At 35.6% G+C, this 16066-nt stretch overlaps 1 protein-coding gene across 1 annotated transcript in view; it reads left to right on the top strand.

The window, feature by feature from the left end:
* AGTR1 (angiotensin II receptor type 1) overlaps positions 1–15805 on the top strand; it is a 48057-nt gene extending 32252 nt beyond the window's left edge. The window contains exon 2 of the mRNA XM_074298383.1: positions 13012–15805. Coding sequence (XP_074154484.1) covers positions 13061–14140 — 1080 coding nt within the window. The 5' untranslated portion in view covers positions 13012–13060 and the 3' untranslated portion in view covers positions 14141–15805. The remainder of the gene's footprint in view (positions 1–13011) is intronic.
* Positions 15806–16066: the final 261 nt, after the last annotated feature.

Here is a 16066-nt window from a genome sequence, read left to right as displayed (position 1 = left end):
TGCTATTACTATTACTATTACCACTACTACTACTACTACTACTATTACTACTACTACTAATAATAATAATACCATTACTACTACTGTTATTACTGCTACTACTATTAATATTGTTACTGCTACTACTATTGCTATTATTACTATCACTATTACCACTACTACTACCAATAATAATAATAATAATACTATTAAAGAGTTGCCATGGAACTAAAAGGTTGAATGATATAGCCAATATTACACATTTAACAAATCAAGAAGTCCAAATCTAGCCTCAGACACTTACTAGCTGTGTGACCCAGGGCAAGTCACTTAACCCTGTCTGCCTCAGTTTCCTCCTCTGTAAAATGAGCGGGAGAAGGAAATGGCAAAAAGCTTCTCCCAAGAAAACCCCAAAATTGTTGATTTTTGTCTTAGCACAGTATGAAGAACACAAGAGCTATTTTGACAATGCTGAATAATTGATTAAAGTATTGAAGTAATAGAGGTGATTCACTGACTGTAGACTCCTAGTGGATTTCTATCCACCAATGGGATATATGCAACATTGGAAAAGCATTTTCTGCAGAGGAAAAGCCAAAGATACTTGGTTAAAGTTTTTCATAGTTGATCTCATATAATCAGAATACATTCAGTGGTCTCCCACATTTCCTAATCAGCTTTTTTTTTTTTAATTCTAGCACAGTACCTTGAGAGAATTCTAAAGTGAGTTCATAAAACTCCCTGAACAAGCCATTTTTAAGCTGTGAAATAACAATCCATTACAATTCCTCTCTGAAGAATTGTTGAGTGACTTACCCACTCTGGGCTTTAGTTTCCTTATTTGTTAAATGACAGTGTTCAGCTTGATGAGTCCCAAGGTCTCTATCAACTCTAGAGCTTTGAATCCTCTAGAGTGTACCTATTTCTGTGATTCTACAGTAGAGTAGCTCCAGAAACACCAAATATACAGAATATGTTCTGGAGAAGCAACTTGGTCAAATAAGCAATCAGACAAGGAATTTATCTGGGGAATTAGAAGTCTTATAATCCCTTCTTAAATCTCTTATTTGCTCCTGCCATACACTAGCTGGCTTAATTCAGTCTCAGTTTTCCATTCTTAGTTTCCCCCTAGATAGAACTTAAGCAGGATTTTTTTATATAGTGCATTGAGTAGCACAAGAATAAAATCTCATGTAAAAGCCAAAAGATAATCGCAAATATTTCCAACTCTTCTGCTTGTTGGTGACTAGAGCTGGGATCCTAATCATCCGCAAAACTGGAGTTACACAAGTTGTTCTTAAACTTTTGTTCTTAGTATCTTTATATTATTAAAAAAAAAAATACTGAGAATCTATCCAAAGAGTTTTTATGTGGGTTATATTTATAGATATTTATCAAATTAGAAATAACAACTGATATTGAATTTGTAGACCTTCTGAAAGAGTTTCAGAGACTCCTCACCCTCAGGATTCTCTGGACTACATTCTTGAGAACAACTGATTAGATACAGGTCAAACAACTGGAAGACACTTTAGAGATCATCTTGTTGTCTATTGCACAGGTGGGATAACTGGATCAGATTTACCTATGGTCACATGCATAGTAAGTGACCAAATTAGACATGGATATATTCCTTATATCTCACTGATAATAAATAAATAAATTAAGTCAGAGAAGAGAGAAGATAAAGGAAGTGTAGAATCAGTGGCATGATAGTAAATGTTTAACAAGCAGCTCTCAAAAAATGAATCCACAATCCACTTTTAAAGTTAATATTCCCACAAAACACATTTTTTTAAAAAACATTAACCTTAAATTTAATACTTTCTCCATCATTTCCTTAAGTCTAAACAAAGCAACAAAATGATAAATTAAGCCCCAATTTGTAATATTTGTCAATTTCTCTGGTGTAAATGTTAACACTGAAAATTTAATTATGACCAGTAGGAATTGGCTCCAGGAAGCCCTCCCAAGGAGCAAGTATTTGAAAGGACATTTTGGATGTGGAATAGAGATGAGGAGTCTGAAACTTAGAGTGGTAACAAACAACAGAGTTAGGTCCACCACTGGTTGACAACTTAAATCTTGCAAATTAGAGATCATCTGGTTCAACCCTTTCACTTTATATAGATAAGTAAACTGTAGCAGAGAAAGGGGATGACTTGCCTCAGGCCATTTAGATTTAAAGAGGGTTCTGACACAAAATACAGGGTTTTTTCCTTTCATATTTCCAATGCCTCTTTCCCACTAAGCCCTCACAGTAACCTACCCACCCACTCTCACTTTCTACATCTACTAGGACAAGTGAGCTACACACTTTCTAAATCTCCTTATAGCTCTAAAATCTGTAGACTGTCCCATGAAATGTCCAGTTAACTAGTGAAAGATTCTGAGAGTTGGAATATTCCTCAAGGATTACCTATTCCAAACTAGAAGGAATTCATTCCATATGTGGCCATCCCATCCATTTAAGGAACTCCACTGAAAACTCAGACATCTTCTGACACAACTCATTCGACTTTTATTGGACTAGTTCTAAGTGTAAGAAAATTGATCATAAATGTGCCTCTCTGCAATTTCTCTTCACCCCTCTGGGTTCCTGATTGTTCCTTCTTAGGTCAAGCTTTCATATAAAAGCCCTGCAGATATTTTCAATTCAATTCAATAAACATTTATCAAACACCTACTATATCTCAGGCATTGTACTAAATCCCAGAGAAATAAAAAAGGTAAAAGATAAACTTTGCTTTCAATGAGCTGTCACTTCCACCCAACTTCCAACTTTCCAGGATAAAAATCTTTTTTTTCTTTTTTTCTCTTTCTTTTTCTTTTCTTTTCTTTTCTTTTTTTTTTAAAGAAGACATTTCACTTTCTCAATAGTTTGGGAAGTTCCCACTTGTCTTGTCGGGCTTTCTCAAACCACAGTGCACAGTGTAGAAATGGAAAGAACAGGTTTATAAATGAATAAGAGAGAAAAAAACAAACAAAACAAAACCTACTGTTCCTAGCAACACTCTAAGTTTCCCTTCTTGGCTGGAACAGAGCAACAGTTGAGGTTTTGAAACTGAAAAGAGTTGCAGAATGCTTTGTGCCAAAATACTTGTTTATAAAACTGAAGTGTGTTAGATAAACCAGCTCAGCAGACTTTATCATTTGACAGCTCTGCTGGTTAAAAAAAAAAAAACTATCAAATATTCTAGAATATGATCCCCTCCTTATGTCTGCTTTAAGAAGATGGATTTATTACTTTGAGGACAAGATGATAGTCAACTCAGTAATTGGAATAACAAGAAAATAAAACTAATATTTTTATAGAAGAAAGGGAGGAAAATGATTATTAAATAGCTCAAGAGGAATCCAATGCTGAATTTCAACAGCTTTATTGTTAATAATTAAACAGATAGAGAGATAGATAGACAGGCATATAAATAGATAGATAGGGAAATATAGAGAGAAGGATGAATAGAAGGAGAGAATGAAAGAGAGACAGAATCAAAGACAGAAAAATATGGGTAAATAGATAAGTAGATAGAGGAATAGAGGGATGGATGGATGGAGAGGTAGAGAGATGGATGAATAGAGGGAGACAGAGACAGAGACACAGTCAAAAACAAAGAGATGAGTGGAGAGAGAGAAAGTATGAGAAAGAGACAGTATGAGAGAGAACCAGGCAATTAGAGAAAGAGATAAGTAGATAGATGACAGATAGACAGACAGACAGATGGGTAAGTAGGTAAACTGATGAGTAGATAACTGGATATACACAGACAGACAAAGAAAGAAAAAGATGAGAGAGAGAGAGAGAGAGAGAGAGAGAGAGAGAGAGAGAGAGAGAGAGAGAAAGAGAGAGAGAGAGAGAGAGAGAGAAAGAGAGAGAGAGAGAGAGAGAAAGAGAGAGAGAGAGAGAGAGAGAGAGAGAGAGAGAGAGAGAGAGAGAGAGAGAGAGAGGAGAGAGCAAAGACAGAGAACTAGATGGTGGGTAGATAATTAGCTAGATGATAGATGAATAGATGGATGGATGGATAGATAAATATATAGATGGATGGGATGGATGGATGGATGGATGGATGGATGGATGGATGGATGGAGATAGAGATAGTTCAGTGAATGTGAGAGTATTAGGAAAAGAGAAAATATCTGTGAAGTGAGGGGAGGGAGATACCAGGAGAAAGCAGCATTTGTGAGAGAGAACAAAATGTTCAAAAACATGCCCTGCTTGTCCTCAAGGATTTGTTGCTTTATGAGAAATCCATTGCTTCACTGTACAAAAGGCATTCATTGCCATTTTGAGGAAGAGAAGAATTCCCCTCCTTTTATATTCAGGAAGAAACTAGAGGATATTGCTAGCAGAAAGGAAAGGAAAGGGCTTCTCTGTTAGCATCTACCTTAAAATGGTCCCTGTTCTGTTTGGTTTTTTTGCTCATCAGAAGACCAATACGAGGAATATATTTTAATTTCAAATCTGATGTGTGACATCTGGTAACTCATTTATCGCTAATGAAGTTTTCACAGGAAGCAGCAGCCCTCAATTCTTCATCTTGTTTTTCAGTTGGCAAAGTGTTGTTTACCTTTTTATGGACCCAGCATCCGTGCCTCTTACTGCATGTAGTTTAATTAGAAAGAGCACAAGTCCAACATAGGAAATGAATGGAGTGGCAAATAACAATGCAAAGAAAGGGCTGAACCCCTCATTATAATCAATGGCTTATTATCATCATTGTCACTTGTAATTTATGTTTTAAGGACTTAGAGAGATGCTTCCAACCACTTTTGTCCCTGCTGAACCATCTTCTCCACTCCTCTGGGGTTCCCTTCTCCTTCGTTATCTCAACCAACATCATGATTCTCCCATCACTCCCCCAAAAGTCAAAACTTATTCTCAGAGATGATTTGACATAGATCAGTTTTATACCTTGCTGTGAATTTAACTCAGTGTAAAATCAAAAGAGCAATAGAGAGGATATCATCAGAGAAATGTGTGACTGGAAAGAACAATGGGCTCATCTCAGGGTGAAAATAAGGAACTTGTCAAGTGTGATGCTGATATCCATGAATTGTCAAAAAAATTGAGGAGAGAGGCCTTCTTGCTGAATGTTGAATTAATGGGAGCATATAGACCTAAATCACATAGGATGGGCAAGCACAGATGGATTGGGTCTGCACTCTTGAAGAGGACATCCAATCATAAAGCTGTTGCTAGAAATGCTTGCCCCCAAGTTTAAAAGCCTTAGCCCTGTCCAAATTACATCCCTACCCAAATGGTTGAGTTTGAAGATGCATTGGAGTATTAGAGTGACCTTTCCCAGAGATCATTTGACTTGTGTGAAGGCTTCACTTCATTCTTGGAATTAATTCCATTTAATAGAATTTGAGCATCATCAAGAATCTAGAGCAGGTACTTTTTTGGAAAATTGGAGATTTATTTCCCCCTATTCTTGGAATTATATTTTATAGATAGCCATCTACAGACTTTCTGAATAGGAATTAGGAATTAGGAAGGAGGCTGAGCAGCTCCTTTAAAAACAAATTCTCAAGAACTATCTTTAGTTGCTATGTCATCCTGACATAAAAGTTAGTCTTGTTGGACACATTCCAATTTATCCAACTTATGCCTTCTTGGCATCTTCAAAGTTTCACTCAGATGTTCACTTTCTCAACAGAAGAGGTAAAAGTTGTAACTTATAAGATTTTAGTATTAAACCACCTTGTAATTCCTCAAATGCTTTTGTGATATTTCTCAATGAGATTTAAGTTTATGTTATTTTTCTTTCAGTTAGCAAACATTAGCTCTTTCATCATGGAAATATCTTCTCAAGCCTTCAGAGAATTAGAATTATTTAAATATACACTTGGATTTTACTGCTTTACACTTTTTGGTGACTATTATCTTTTACCAACTTCACTTAATCTTCAGAACAACTCTGTGAACAGTAAGAGAATGAAGGGATACAGGTGTTAATGTTCCCATATTAGTTAATATTTTCTAGTTTGGAGGAAAATGTGGGATATAGAGTGATTTATCCTTGTCTATTTCTTAAAGATAGAATAAAGCTTAAGACCCCTGTGTATTAAATCACAGCAAACCAATTTTTTTGGCTCTCAGACCCAATTTATACAGTAAATTTAGAGTAAAATACACAGGCATTTAGAAAAAATAAAAGCATTATCCTTACTGAACATGAGGGGCTCAATATTTGAATTGTTTGGGATTTTTTTTCTTCTTCTTTTAGGTGTGGTGTTGGAGACATAAATGGGATAATAAAATCCTATAATCGGTGTCATAAATTTTCAGTCCTATAATGAAGGTCATTATAACACATATTTCCCAAAAACAAAATTCCTTCTAGCCTTAAAAACCATTAATAAGGATGATATAGGAAGTAAAATCACATTATTGTATTTTTTTGCAGTTGACTGGCCTCTCATCTCAGAAGCACATTATAATTGAAGAGATAGGCTTTGAATCAAAATCTCAGAGGACCTAGTTTAGAATCCAGGCTCTGCAACTTACCACCTAAAGACCTCCATTTTCTTCTCTGATATTTTCTGCGATCTTGAGATTTCATTTCTAAAAATAAACTACATCCTGGAACTTCACAAGTTTCTTTTTTACTTTAGAAAGTCTGCTTTTCCATATGTTTAAAGAGCACATCAGTGTGTTCTTTTTCTATGGAAAAAGGTTTCAGGTAGGAAACTTGGCCAGTGTCGTCCATCTGGTAGCAGAGGCCAGAACCCAAGTGGCTTCATTTCTGCCCCCATGCCCATTCATAAAATAAAACCATGCTGACGAGTGTCACCTTGGTGTAAGAATGCAAAAAGGAATTAGAAATAGCATGTGGATTAAACACTGAGTCTCTCCCTTTACAATGAAAAGGCCTTTCTGAACCAGAGAGAAGATAAACATAAGCATAAATATAATCATATAAAAGATCTCATATAAAATCATAATAATATTATCACAATTGTTAAGGCTGTTTATTAAGTTATTAGCAAGTGCTTGCCTAATAAACTTGCCCTGGAAATCCCTTCATGGAAAATCCGGAATAAGAGAACCGGTATTTGTTCCAAATTGACCTTCTGAGAGACTATTTCTTAGTGATTTTCCCTAAATGTTTTAGGATTTTTTACTTCCTTAAGCAAAAGAGCTTCCTGAGACTACACCTCTTCCATAGAGCTTTAAGCCCAAGAATGTCACCAAGTTGTAGAGGAGGCCCTGAGTGTCAGATTAATCATTGGAATGATGCTCTTGGGCTGACAGAAATGCTGAATGGCCCGAATGCTTTCATAACTCTAATTTGGGGACTTTGAGGAAAGACAGTGAAGCATTTGGGGATCACACAGGTCAATTTTTTTTCCATTTCTTTTAGCACCACTGATTTATTTCTTACAAGAGGATGTCCTAGATTTCCATTCTCAGCTTCATCCTTCTTGTTGCACTTGCACACACATGTACACACACATATATCTCCCCAAAATCCTTCCTCTGCTTTCTCAATTTAGCATGACCTGAATGTTTCACACTCAAACCAAGACTTTAAAGATATTGTTGAAACATGTTAAGACTCAATCTGCCTTCCTCGCCCCCTAATACAAACATAGTTTATTTTCCCTTTTGAGGAAAAGAAAAATGGTGACAAAAATAACTGAGAGTTTGGAGGAGTGAGGAGAATGAGAGGAGGGAGGAAATCTCTTGTGGGTGTAGGGGTTGGGGGAGGAGAGGAGGCATCCATAACAATTGAGGTGCTTAAACTATAATTTACAATAAGTAGGAGTTACTGGAATTGAGAGGAATTTAATTGTAGTCATTGACAAAAGTTTTGTACTACATTTAATTAGATATTCCAGTCTTGATATAATTCTTAAGAAGCTGAAATTTGGTGTTGACTTTTCATTGAAATTCATCAGCATAACTCTAAAGCTGAAGAAAAATAAGGCTTTAGTCAAATTGCTCATGGAAAAGATTTACTCAGGAGTTCTGTCTGTTTGATATCTCTTGGGTCATGGCCAAAGGTGGCTTGGAGAGAGAACAGAGAGCCTAGAAAAACAGTTCCTCTCTCTTCATCCTCCCAACCAATTATTCCAGTCATAAGCTGGGCTAAGGGTATGAGCCCAGTGGAGGACACGCTCACATGTTGAGCCCACAAGCCACTGGGTCTTCTTCCATGCAACTAATAAGAGCTGACACGTGTGTGATGCTATTAAGATTTGTGCCGTGGGATCACAGACTCAGGTTATTTATTCCAGCTCCATCATTCAATAAATGAGACCCAGAAATGTCAAACTGCTTGCCCAAAGGTCACATAGACAGATAGTTAAGTACAGGATTTGAACCCAGACTTCTATGAATCCATGAAAAAACAGAACCTGTTCCTTTGAGCTGCACTGTTTTTCTTCCCTATTTTTGAAACTCATGACAGCTCCATGATGGAAGTGCTACAGAGAGCTTTATTTCCATTTTACAGCTGGATAAAATATATCCATAGGGTCATACAGCTAATAAATCTTGGAGGTTTTTTTTTGTTTTTTTTTTTATTCCAAGGCCAGCCCTATACCCATTGGGTCACACTGCCTCAATCAAGATTACATGGAAACAGTGGGGCATTAATGACTGTAAGAAATCATGTAGATGGGATCCACGCCAGGCCTGGTATATGGCATTCACTTTCCACTCTAAAATGACAGGATCACACTTAGTTCATCTCTCCAGATCTCTTCCATATGCTCTTTTCTCTTCATAATTAGGATATAGTAAGTCTTTATTATTTGCCAGGAACTGTGCTAAGTGCTAAATATGGCCTCAACAAGTCCCTTCCCTCAAAAAGCTTACATCCCAAAGAGGGAATCTAACATATAAAGGGGAACTGGCAAGAGGAAAAAGCTTGGAAGGAAATGTCCAAGACACACAATGAATCCAGCAACATAAAGCCAACGTAAACCCAAAGATGAACTATCACTGCCTTCAAGAAGCTTATATTCTAATGGAGGAATTTTTGTTTCTTCATTATATTTATTGCTCTATATGGCTTTTCAATGGACCAAATAGAGTTCAAGTCAAAGGTTAATACCTTACTACTGTACTTACAATATTTTTGTTCTAGGACTATATAAGGAAAAAAAATTGACAATTATTTCAAAGTATACTTACTTGGACTTTTAAAGTTTTCTACTTATTATTATAAAAAATGTGGGATAATTTTTCTCACTTTAGAAGGCAAACTCATTAAAAAGGAGCTTGTAATGAACAACTTAATTAGATTGATTTTTAACTTGCCTATAAGCTAAAGAAGGTATTAATATTCTAATCAAAAGTCTTGGAGGAAAAAATCTTTTTTAATGAGAATTTTTATGTATTTTATTTACTTTTTTAAATCCTGGAAAAACTTAAAAGAATGCAAGATAAGTCCTAAGGAAAATTATGGCACTAAAAGTCATTCCCCAGTGTTTGCAGCAGGTTGATAATTCTCACCTGACATATTGTAAATTTATTCAGCTGCTTAGAGTCATTTTGTCCCCATGCTTTGAAGGGACAAAATCGTGATATTTTTAGTCTTTTAGTTGCAACAGAAAGAGCTAGATGATGAGGCTACAATCACGGAAACATTATTTTATGTATCACTTATTTTGTCACTGGTGACCATTCTGACAGATGAATGGTCTATATAAAAAAAATGATTTAAGAATTTGAATAGGGGAAAAAGAAGACTAAAATAAAGAGCCATGTTTTTCAGTCCCGATGATGGGAGCTGTTGTAAAGCTATGGAGGTACACAAAAACATTAACTGTTTTTTGTGTCTGCCCATATGGTCATGCTTAATAGTCTTAACCTAGGGTCCATGAACTTGATGACTGTATTTCGATATTATTAGTTTCCTCTGTGATCTTTTGTATTTTATTTTATGCATTTAAAAAATTCATTCATTTATAAATTTCAATCAAATTGTGAAAAGAATCCATAAAATAAAAAATGTATTAAGAAGTCCCAGAAGAAAGAAAAAAATAGGACGGTACTCATCTTAAGGGGCTACAAACAGACTTTTCTGGACTCTCCAATGGGATCAGGGACTCAGAGTTGAAAGAAAGCATTCCATTGATCAAGGAATAGTAATTGATAGGTAAGGTAAGGGAGCCCTTCCTTGTTGTGATTCTAACCTGAAACTTTACTCCCCAATTTTAGGTTATATTTCAGCTTCCACCCCATCTGAACCCCCTTGATGTTTCAGAGAATCCCAATCCAACTCTCAGTCTGCCACTGGCTCAATCATTTCAGTTACGTCCAATTCTCAACCCCATCTAAGGTTTTCTTGGTAAAGACACTAGAGCATTTTGCCATTTTCTTTTCCAGCTCCTTTTACAGATGAGGAAACTGAGGCAAACAGGGTGAAGTGACTTAGTCAGGGTCACACAGCTAGTAAGTGTCTGAAGTCAGATTTAAACTCAGGAAAATGAGTCTTCCTGCCTCCAAGCTCAACACCCTGCCATGACATACTACATCTCATAAGGGAATACTTCAAGCTTGGTGGTATCTCCCTAGTTCTAGCAGAGTGCTATAAAACAGTAAATACTCAACACTGATTTTTTTTTTCAGAGTGGTCATCTTTTAAAACTACAAATTAAAACAGCATCATGAAGCAATGGAATCAGTATAAACAGTGAGATGTGACTAGAAATGACAAGGCTAATCCCACACATAAATTAGTCTCCTCGATTCATGGCCTTGCTGTTGCATTTATAAAAACCAATATTCCATTAACAGATGGGCAATTTTTATTTCCCCTATGCCTCTCTACTCTCTGCCTCTAAAAGAAAAATTTACCAAACCTGAGCACATTTGAGAGAAACAAATTTTGATTTGTATAAGGCTTTCAACTAATAATGATGGGGAAGGCTAACCAAAGATAAAATGATAGGTAGTTAGTACCCTATCCAATGGTTCTCAAGCTACTAACTTTTTAAAAATATATAATAAAATATTATAAAAAATGTTAAAAAATATTTGCTTTATATATATATGTATATATGTTTATATTTATAAAATATTTAGGATACTTAAGTCGTACCCCCAGAATTGGCCTGGAATAAACCAGGACCTAGCTCACTGTAGGTTTTAAATAAAATGCCAGTTGATTAATACCTAGTCCTTTCCCAGAATAGCTTTTCCCTCAAGTTTGTTACTTCACATCAATATCAACCATTTCCTATGACATTTCCTGTTGAACTCTTTCATTAAAAGAACCTCATTGATTTCCTAGTATATCACAGGTAGAGATATGTAACCTGGATTAATTTTTTGAGTTTTATTCACAGCATCACAAATTAAGAAGTAGAAAAGATCCTAGAGATACAAGGATCATGGTTCTAGATCTAATCTATTCCCTTTGTCTTTTGAGATAAAAACAAAAAACTGTAACCCAAAAAAAGATGATTTGTGCAGGTTCCCAAAAGTAGTATATAGTGGAATTGAGGCCTCCAACCTAGGATTTCTGATTTCAAATCCAGAATGTTTTCAATGATACCATGCTTATTCTTGGGCATCTATCTCTTTTTCCAAGATTATAAGAACTATCTCTATTTCTTATACTATGGTTTTAGTCCCTTGCTGTCAGTACTAATAGTAGTAGTAGTAGTAGTAGTAGTAGTAGTAGTAGTAGTAGTAGTAGTAGTTGCAGCAGTAGTAGTAGTAGTGCTGGTGATGGTGGTAATAGCAGTAATAGCTATAATAGTAGTAGTAACACTGATAATTTATATAGCATTTTAAGGTTTGCCTTAAGAGATATAGTATCTCATTTCATCATGACAGAAATCCTGTGAATAAAATGTCAACATGAACAATTTGGAATATATGAGACTTTATTCCTTAGCTTCCTTAGGATATACAACCAACAGTGGGTTTAGGCATTTTAGTTGCTATAATAACAAAAAAAAAAATTCTTTCCAGAATAATTAGATCAATCCTTATCTTTCTGCAATTCCTATAGCATCAATTGGTCCCATATTTTGCTAAATTTGCTGGGCATCAGTTGAAACTTTGAATATGTTTTGGTGTGCATTTCCCTTATTATTAGCTATCTGGAACCATCTTCTTAAGTTTTGTTTTGGTTTTTTTTGTCAATTATTATCTATTATTTTTTAGAACTGTTTGTTCTTATCCTTTTGACCATTTGTGACACTTTTCAATGAACATACTTGACACTGTCAAGAGAAGAGACTGCATATCCAATTTGAACATTGCCTAGGAAGTCAATAATATACCAGCAAAAAAAAAAAAAAAAAAAAAGCAAAGCAATGGGACAGCTTGATTTGCTTTAATAGCATCTCGCTTCATCTAGACCTTTTTTTCTTCTAAAGCTGATTTGTTTTCTTCCAGAAAGAGATGACATTTCACTAAAAATTTACATAAAAAGCTTTATATCAATTCACAATTTCCATTAATACAATACATATTTATTTTCTTAGGAATGGGATTAAGAATGAGCTGCAAGGGGCAGCTAGGTGGTGCAGTGGATAGAGTACCCGCCCTGAAGCCAGGAGGCCCTGAGTTCAAATCTGGTCTCAGACACTTAACCCTTCCTAGCTGTGTGACCCTGGGCAAGTCACTTAACCCCAATTGCTTCAGCAAAAAAAAAAAAAAAAATATATATATATATATATATATATATATATATATATATATATACAAATATGAGTTAGTAGATAAGTAATAGGTAATTGCCTTAGGTAAATAAGGGTCACATGATTTGCCTTGGGTCAACCAATTGGTGAATGTCAGAGAAGAGAATTGAAGTTCTGATCCTAAAGTCAACATTATTCACAAATTATGTTGCCTCTTAGTGATCAGTAGACACTGTGGTATATATAAAAGAAAGAATCCTTGATTTTGGAGTCCGGGGAATTATTTCTGCTGGTAACCATGGACATAACTCATCTTTGCCTCAGTTTTCTCCTGTGTAAAAGGGAGAAATAATATTGAAAACTTTAAGTAAAAATAAAATATTAGTTATTCATTTCTTTTTCCTTTTTTTTCTTTTTCTAAAGATGAAGCTGGAATAGCACCTGAAATCGATCTCCCACCCAGAAGATCAAAATGAATCTAAATTCTTCCACCCAAGAGACTATTAAAAGAATCCAAGATGATTGCCCCAAATCAGGAAGGCACAGCTACATATTCATCATGGTTCCCACTTTGTACAGCATCATCTTTGTGGTGGGGATCTTCGGCAATAGTTTGGTGGTGATTGTCATTTACTTTTACATGAAACTGAAGACGGTAGCCAGCGTTTTCTTAATGAATTTGGCCCTGGCTGACTTGTGCTTCTTGTTGACTTTGCCCCTCTGGGCTGTCTACACCGCCATGGAGTACCGCTGGCCTTTTGGAAACTGCTTGTGCAAGATCGCGTCCGCCGGCATCAGTTTCAATCTCTACGCCAGCGTCTTTCTTCTCACCTCCCTGAGCATCGACCGTTACTTGGCTATTGTCCATCCGATGAAGTCCCGCCTTCGGCGCACCATGCTCATGGCCAAAGTGACCTGCATCGTGATCTGGCTGCTGGCCGGCCTGGCCAGTCTGCCTGTTGTGATTCATCGCAATGTCTTTTTCATCGAGAATACCAATGTCACGGTCTGTGCTTTTTATTACAAAAGCTACAACTCTACTCTTCTGGTGGGGCTGGGCCTGAGCAAAAATATTCTGGGCTTCTTGATCCCTTTTCTGGTGATTCTGACAAGCTACACTCTGATTTGGAAGACCCTGAAAAAGGCATATGAGATTCAGAAAAACCGGCCGAGAAATGATGACATTTTTAAGATCATCATGGCAATAGTCCTCTTCTTCTTCTTTTCCTGGATTCCACACCAAATATTCACATTTCTGGATGTGCTGATTCAGCTGGGGATCATAAAGGACTGCAAAATCATAGACATCGTGGATACGGCAATGCCCATAACCATCTGCATAGCATATTTTAACAACTGCCTGAATCCTCTCTTCTATGGCTTTTTGGGAAAGAAGTTTAAAAAATATTTTCTCCAGCTCCTGAAATACATACCGCCCAGTTTCAGATCTAATTCCACCCTAACGACAAAAATGAGTTCTCTTTCCTATCGGACATCAGATAATTTAAGTTTATCTGCTAAAAAGTCAGTTGCGTGTTTTGAGGTTGAGTGATAGGCTTAAAATATAGTGCTGGAGGGATCATATGAGCAAAAAAATGGGGTAATACTCTACATCTTTATTGAATATTACTAGTTTTCCAACTCCAATAGAAACATGCAACATGTTGATTGATGTGAACAGCCTTTCTAAACCTCTGAACAAAATTGTTCATTACTTCTACAACAAACAGAAAGAAATTTGAGAAATAGCATGTCCTGGAGGATAGAATATTGAACTTGGTATTAAAAAAGACCTTAGTCCCTGCATGGCTATGGTAAAAAATCACTTGCCTTTTATGAACCTGAGATTCCTTATCCAAAAAAATGAGATTACATAAGATGTAATCCCTTCCATCTCTAAATATTTGATCCAACAAAATAAATCTTTTCAAACCAAACTGAACATCATTCTCCAACGGGTAGAATACTGGGTACTGTAGAAAGATGTCAAAATATGAGTCAACCAATATATTGACTTTTCACAATTTTGTTGGCAAAATAAAATTCTGCTGTTTCCTCCTCTTATATTATTTTTGTTTCCTCCCCCTCTGCTTTTATTATTATGGGGAACTTATTCTATGGAAATTCCCTCTACCAATGTAGATGAGCAACTTGTCTGTAACTCCTTGTGTTTGAGAGCTCTCTGAAAATACTTAGAAGTGACTTGTTCCTGTGTCATAGGACTCTGTCATCTACACTACTACCCCCCCAAATGTAAATGAGACTTGAAACAGGCTGTGATGCTTCAAAAGACCCAAGCAAGAAGGGAGAGCAAGGTTAAATATTGCCACACTCAATTTTTAACAGTGGTATTTGGGTTCCTGTTTGGATTAAATAGCATTTAGTGTTGATTTGTAAGTGGAACGCCAAATTTTCTTTTCAAGGGTAAGAAATCTTTTGTGAAGCTCAGCTAGTGTGTCTTGCAGATTTGTCATTACCAATACAATTCTAGGTAAACTACATCTTTGTGTAAAAACGTGGTACAGTGTTCATGTGTAAAAGATAAACTACTCATATGTATTAAAGTATTACTATGATACTGGACAGAAAGTGGCTGTGTTCCCTGTAATACTTCTTTCTTTTGTATCTGAAAATAAACATGAGAAATCTGTCCATTCTAGTACGAATTCCAGGTCCCTTTCAAAACCTAGATGTTTTGTCTGCATGCTATTGTTCAATGAATTTTACCAGTTTTCCAACTGTTTGCTATTGTTCAGTTAAAATATGGCACAGCTATAACTATTGTAAAATGGAACAATTTCATTTTCAAGTATTTTATCTTTATTATTTTAACATATTAATCTTTAAAGTTAAACACAACTGTGAATAAGTATGTATATAATTTACACTTAATTATATCTATATTAATATAGTTTATTAGTAATATGGAAACTGCCATATATATGCTTTCATGTGAACATTATACACATATGCACATACCATCATTGGAAAGCATCAGACAGTAGCTGGTTATCTACACTGGAAAATATGAGCACCAACATATTGTATACTTTCTCGAATATTCTAAATAATTTTCATGTAACACTTAAAACCATCTTCTAGTGTTAAAATGTTTCTCTTCTATTCGAGTTGCTTCTTTATTTTTTTAAAACAGCATTTTGTGACCAAATATCAGAACATATCTTTTTATTTAATAAAAAACATCATCAACAACTAACTCAACTCTGTTGCCATATTTTCTGTCAACCAAAATCAGTCATCACTGATGGAAAAAAACCTAATACCATCTTAGAATGCAAATGAATCAACATTAAATCATATGGCATCAGTTTGTGACAGTTCTCATTTTTTTTCACACGACTACTTTAATATATATATATATCAGTCTAAGAAATTTCTAATCTTTAGTACCTTCTGGCATGTCATTTACCACAGAGTCATGCAGATCATAGTAGACTGTTTAAAATGTCCTTCCTGT

Source organism: Sminthopsis crassicaudata, chromosome 3 (genome assembly GCF_048593235.1).
Source record: "Sminthopsis crassicaudata isolate SCR6 chromosome 3, ASM4859323v1, whole genome shotgun sequence".
NCBI classification, from domain to species: domain Eukaryota; kingdom Metazoa; phylum Chordata; class Mammalia; order Dasyuromorphia; family Dasyuridae; genus Sminthopsis; species Sminthopsis crassicaudata.
This window is presented reverse-complemented; position numbering and strand designations above follow the sequence as displayed.